Raw genomic sequence first — 5,918 nt, 5'->3', positions numbered from 1 at the left:
CCCGCGCTGCGTCAGCCCCCTCGCGGCCCTCCGCCAATGGGGGCGGACGGCGGCGGCGGCAAAAGCCCGGGTTTATAATAAACGGCGGGGGGGGCCGCGGCGGCTGTGACGTCACGGGGGGAGTCGCCGCCGCCGAGAGGAGCTCGGTGGGCACGGGCGGGCGCGCTGCAGTGGCCGGTGTCCGCCCCGCTCCGCGCCCGCAACTTCCCGCAACAAAGTTGGGTAGCGGCGAGCCGGCCCGGCGGCGATGTGGGGCTCGGCGGGGGCCCCGCGTTAGCGTCGCCCGCGCCGGCGGTGCGCTGATTGGGGTACCCCAGTTCTGCCCCCCCACATCCCTTCTCCTCCACTCCCGGTGAGACCCCCGCGGCCGCCCACGGGGATGCGGACGCGGCGCTGAACGGTCCGCCATGGAGGGGCCGAGCGGGTCCAGCTTCGGGATAGACACGATCCTGTCGGGTGGCAGCACCGGCAGCCCCGGAGTCATGAACGGAGATTTTCGCCCCCACGGCGACGGCCGGCCGGCGGATTTTAGGAGCCAGGCCACGCCGTCGCCCTGCTCAGAAATCGACACGGTGGGGACGGCGCCCTCGTCGCCCATCTCGGTGAGCATGGAGCACCCCGAGCCGCATCTAGGGGTGGCGGAAAACCTCCCGCCGCCGCCGCACCACCTCCACCTCGGCCCGCACCCGCCGCCACCGCCGCCGAGTTTGCAGCCGTCGCCCCCGCAGCCGCCGCCGCCCCAGCTGGGCTCGGCCAGCTCCGGCCCCAGGACTTCCACATCTTCTTTTTTAATTAAGGACATTTTGGGCGACAGCAAACCGCTGGCGGCGTGTGCACCTTACAGTACCAGCGTCCCCTCTCCCCATCACACTCCTAAGCAGGAGGGCAGCGCGGCCCCGGAGAGCTTCAGGCCCAAACTCGAGCAGGAGGACGGCAAAGCCAAGCTCGACAAGCGCGACGACACGCAGGGGGACATCAAATGCCACGGTAAGTACGGCCCGGCCCTGCTCCGCACCGCCTCGGCCGCCGGTAAAACCGGGGCCGCTGCGTTCGGCCTCATCGGTGTAACGAAAATCGTGGGGAAAATCTGCAGTAGGAGCGCTCGCTCTGCCGGGACCACTCGGTGATCCTCGCTACCGCGGGGATAAGGTCGGTAGGAAATGAAATCGCTTTTTTTTTTTTTTTTTTTTTTTTTTTTTTTTTTTTTTTTTTTTTTTTTTTTTTTTTTTTTTTTTTTTTTTTTTTTTTTTTTTTTTTTTTTTTTCAAATTTAACTTCCCTGTTTTTAGGAAAATAGCCCAAGCAGTGGGATCGCATGGGAAATCAGGCTGTATTTATTTTTAATGCAAATGCGCATAAATGATTCTCCGGCTTTCTAAGAACCGGCTGCTCAGCTGCACTTACTGCCTTCAGCCTTTTCATTTTTACTTATTCGATCTAAAATAAAATTAAGATTAAAAATTCCACTTCCCCAGCAATCAATAACAAATAAACGAAAAAAACAACTTTTAATTAAAAATAAAATAATAATAATAACTACTCGGCCCGCGGTGGGCAGAGGGAGGTTGAAGGGCTTTGTGCGTTTGGCAAAACCCTCACGTTTCCCCTGCGCCGGGATAGAAGGCTTATTTTTCCGTCTTTAATTTTTTTTTTTTTTTAATTAGGGATTTCATACTGATGGGGAAGCCCCCGCCGTGCGGGGTTCGGAAATGAAAATAGCGATGTGTGCATGGGAAGGGGAAGGGAGGAAAAGAGTAAGGAAAGGCGAGCAGGGAGAGGAGATATTTTCCCTTCGGCGTCGGCAGAGCTGCCCTCCCCGCAGGCAGCCCGGTGCAGCCGAAAGGCAACAGGACACATTTTCCTTATTTTGCCGAATTAAGCTATTTTCGCCAGGCTCAGAGCAACGAGGTGCCCGCAAGTGCCGCTCGTTTTGCTCTTCAGCATTAGCATACGAGTGCCCAAACCAGATGTACAGTCTGGTCTGGCCATTTTTGTGTGCACCAACCTCCCCAGTGGGTCAATTAGGGAGATTATTGTTCTTCCTGCGGGGAAGATCAAGAAGCGCCACAAACCCGGGCCCGAATGGAGCAGGATTGACAGATCGATTTCCCGGCGTTTCGGGCCGGGGGGAGAGGGCGAGAAAATAACGAAAGCCCTGTAGTTGGCAAGCGGAGAGTGGAAATCCCGCCGTTCCCTGGACAGGCTCGCTGCCGCCCCCCGCCATACTTGACCGTTCCCCCCGTGCCCCGGAGGAGCCCCCGGGGAGGGGGCGGCGGGGCCCGGTAACCGCGGCGGGGCGGGGCGGGGCGAGGGCCGAGCCGGTGTCCCGCCGGCCCTCACCGCGCTTCGGCTCGCTCGCAGGGACAAAGGAGGAAGGCGATCGGGAGATCAGCAGCAGCCGGGACAGCCCGCCGGTGCGCGCCAAGAAGCCTCGGAAGGCACGGACCGCCTTCTCCGACCACCAGCTCAACCAGCTGGAGCGCAGCTTCGAGCGTCAGAAGTACCTGAGCGTGCAGGACCGCATGGACTTGGCCGCCGCGCTCAACCTCACCGATACGCAGGTCAAAACCTGGTACCAGAACCGGAGGTAAGACGGGCCCAGGCGGGGCGACGGCCCAGGGTCTCCCTGGAGAGCCGGGAGGCGGGCAGGCGCTGCTGGGTTCCTGCCCGCGGTAGCCCAGGGTCGTGCGGGGTGCTCCCGACGGCTGCCTCGCGCCCTTCCCGGCGGCAGGCTGGGGGGTCCAGCCCCTGTCACCGCTGCCGTAATTTTCTGTCTCATTACATACGGTCGCAGCCACCCTAATTCTGTCGCAAACCATTAGTGTCAGCGCGCTGCGATCTAACTGCGTACCACGGTTATTAATTTGGCCGTAGTCACCATATGCATGTGTCGTGGGGTGCGGGGCTGGGACGGGGAACCAGGCACAGCCGGGAGAATCGCACCGTGTGCGGGCCCACGGGGCCAGTGCGCCCCGTCGGGGCCCCGGTGGTGCGGGGCAGCGCAGGGGAGGGGGTTCGCCGCCTGCGGACTCCCGCGAAACCGGGTTAGGTGCCCCATCGTGGCGCCCGCCCTGCAGCCGCCTCTTGCTCCTCCCGGCAGGACGAAGTGGAAGCGGCAGACGGCGGTGGGCCTGGAACTGCTGGCCGAGGCCGGGAACTACTCAGCACTGCAGCGGATGTTCCCCTCGCCTTATTTCTATCACCCCAGCCTGCTGGGCAGCATGGACAGTACGACGGCGGCCGCGGCGGCCGCAGCCATGTACAGCAGCATGTACCGGACTCCCCCCGCGCCGCACCCCCAGCTCCAGCGGCCACTGGTGCCGCGGGTGCTGATCCACGGGCTGGGGCCCGGCGGGCAGCCGGCCCTCAACCCCCTGGCCAACCCCATGCCCGGCACCCCGCACCCTCGGTGAAACGGCACCGCGGTCCCCGCAACGAGCCCTTCCCCTCCCCGTCCCCAAACAAGCCCCAGCACCGCAGAGGAGGAAGCGAGGGGAAGCCGAGGGGCAGGAGCTTCTGCAGGCAGCCACCGGCCACCGAGGGAGGCGATCAGTCAGAGCAGGGACTCTTGAACCGTGAACCCAGAGCCAAGCCCGTAAGTGAAACGACCACACGCGGGGGAAGGCGGGCAGAGCCGCGGGGCGACCCGCCGACCTCGGCTCCTGCGAGGCAGGACTTGGAGCTCGGAGAGAGAGAGGGACGGAGGGGGTGGAGGAGGAGAGGGAGAGGGAGCCCGAGCCCGCCGGAGAGACAAATGGCTGCGGAGGACGGAGGGAATGAGAGCGCCTCGACCCCCGCCCGGCGGAGAAGACCGGGGAAACGGAGAACTTTGCACTGATTTTTCTCATTACCTTTTTTTTTTTTCTTATTGCAAAGTGGCATGCTCCCTAATGCGAACAGAATTGTACAGACCGAGTGCTGAGTGCTATATCATATTTATTATATGTCGTCCAAAAAAAAAGGAGAAAAAATTTCACTTCTATACATTAGTTTAAAATGAATGAACGTGGTTCTTCCCTATCCCTTTTCATGTCTTTTTGGATTCAGTAAAATAAATGCTTAGATGATAAAATATAGATTTTTTTTTGTGACTGAAAAATTACAGGGGAAAGCAAAACAAAAAAGAAATAAACTTTATCTTTTTTTAACAAACGTGAAAATTCAAGGTAGCTAATTTCTCCGTGACAAGAACTCAAGAAATTCAGAGTAGAAAAGGCAGATGCCACTTTTTTATTTTCAATATTATATTGAACACATTTTGAGTTTTAGGCTTGTTGTTTCTTAACTGGCGCTGTTTTTCCCTATCTGTATTTTAAAGGAAAATCAAATCCCCCCTCAGGTGTCGTGTTCCTCGCTGTTATTTTAAGCACCTGGGCAGGGCGGCGGCGGGTAGAGGCTCGGGCCCTTGGGGGCGGGCGCAACGGGACCGTGCAGGACCTGGGGATGTGGCCCCGGCCCGGCAGCTGTCTCCGCAGGGAGCTGGGACAGGCAGTGAGCGCCGGCGGTCGGGGTGAGTAACAGGGGGGGAAAACAGGCAGGGAGGGCAGAGGGGTCCCGGTGGACACGGAGCTCCCGAGCCCCGCTGGCCTTTGAACTTTATTGCTGTGCGTGACCGTCTCACCCGCCCTTTCCCCTGGCAGGCATCTTTCCTGCCGAGTGCTTCCCTTCCCTATGCCGGCCGCTGGGTCCCGCGGGGGCAGAGGGATAGCAGGTTGGGACTGGGGGCTGTGACCCTCCACTGGGCTCCGGGGACGGCTGTGTCCCCAGCCTTTGGAGGTGAACACCCCCCTGTGAAGTTAGAAAGTTATACAGCAATTACCCATAAAACATTCATAAAGTCCCGTATTATCCTCTCCTCTGAGGGTTTGGCGCTTTTTTTTCCTCCTCTCTATTTTTGCTCGTGAGTCCCCTTTCTTTCGAGACAGAAGGAAAAAAAAAAAAAAAAACCAAAAAAAAAAAACCAAAAAAAAACAAAAAACAAAAAAAAAAAAAAAAAAAAAAAAAAAAACCGAAAAAAGGAAAAGAGAAGCCTCCGGGCACGTTTATTTGGGCTTTGCTAATTAGCGAGCGGCTTGCTGATTTCTCTGCTAATAAGTTCGCGCTAAAACCATATTGACCTTTGCCTTGATCTAACAAAAGGGGAGCGGGTCGGGAACGCCCACTTTGGTTTTCGCCCGTGTTGTGGCGGCCGCTGACTATTCCCCCGCGCCTCCTCCGTGGCCCCCAAATACCCCCCGCAGGAATGACCCGGGAGGGGGTCCCTAAGTGGCCAGAGAAATCTGTCTGCCCGCATTGCCACCGAGGTTTTCCCGGGAAACGCACCCTATGCGGGCTGGGGAAGGAGGTAGGAAATTTTGGGCTCGTTGGGGCCTTTTCCTGAGTCTAAACAACGAATCTCTCACGAAAGGAGGCAATGCAGCTGGAAAAGCTAGTCCCAGGTCGTTGTTCGTGATGGCTCGGTTTTGACTGCATAAACTCTCTGAAAAGTAGTGACAACAAGGAAGGAAAGTTCATGCAAAATAGATGTGTCCCCCTCACGAGCAGGGCCGGCCGCGGGGTGCCCACCAGGGCAGGGGCCTCTCAGCGCTTTGGGAACGGCAGAAGGAAGGAGCGAGAGAGGAGAGTGGGAGCGTGGCAGGGCTGTCGGTGCCATGTCGGATAGTGCCTATAGCAGGGGCTACCAGAGGAGGTGGGCGAGGAACCATCACCTCCCCTGAAACGTATTTCCAGACTCAACTGGAAAGTACGTGTAAGCCAGAGGAGGTTTGGAGCAGGAATCGCTCTTTCGCTCTTCCTTTCCCCGTTTGGGAAGTGGGCCTTTGTCCCGCTCCCGATTCGCACCGGAATGGAGCCGACCCGAGGTCAGGCTGCCCCGAGACGGGGAAGGAACGGGCTCCGTTGCTTGTTTAAAATCCCCGG

The 5,918-nt window shown here is 58.4% G+C and overlaps 1 protein-coding gene across 2 annotated transcripts; it reads left to right on the top strand.

Annotated features, from left to right (window-relative positions):
* Nucleotides 1-213: 213 nt before the first annotated feature.
* Nucleotides 214-4,215, top strand: BARHL2 (BarH like homeobox 2). Of its 2 annotated transcripts, XM_027712519.2 has the most exons (4): nt 214-602; nt 798-987; nt 2,361-2,586; nt 3,100-4,214. In XM_027712519.2, exons 1-4 carry the CDS (start codon nt 408-410, stop codon nt 3,410-3,412), a joined length of 924 nt encoding a protein of 307 aa, XP_027568320.1. In that variant the 5' UTR covers nt 214-407; the 3' UTR covers nt 3,413-4,214. The 2 variants fall into 2 exon arrangements, with proteins under 2 accessions (XP_027568320.1, XP_027568312.1); XM_027712511.2 differs by having other exon boundaries at nt 214-987; nt 3,100-4,215.
* Nucleotides 4,216-5,918: the final 1,703 nt, after the last annotated feature.

This window comes from Pipra filicauda, unplaced genomic scaffold (genome assembly GCF_003945595.2).
Source record: "Pipra filicauda isolate LSUMZ 115617 unplaced genomic scaffold, ASM394559v2 scaffold112_size3218982_pilon, whole genome shotgun sequence".
Classification (NCBI taxonomy): Eukaryota; Metazoa; Chordata; class Aves; order Passeriformes; family Pipridae; genus Pipra; species Pipra filicauda.
Note: the sequence above shows the minus strand (reverse complement) of the source record. Positions and strands in the feature narration are given on the sequence as shown.

Bases quoted from the DNA above. Each gene is read 5' to 3' on its own strand.
- BARHL2 (XM_027712511.2), top strand. From the start codon at position 408: ATGGAGGGGCCGAGCGGGTCCAGCTTCGGGATAGACACGATCCTGTCG. The intron at 988-2,360 runs GTAAGTACGGCC...GCTCGCTCGCAG, and splicing joins GGGGGACATCAAATGCCACG to GGACAAAGGAGGAAGGCGAT. The intron at 2,587-3,099 runs GTAAGACGGGCC...TCCTCCCGGCAG, and splicing joins ACCTGGTACCAGAACCGGAG to GACGAAGTGGAAGCGGCAGA.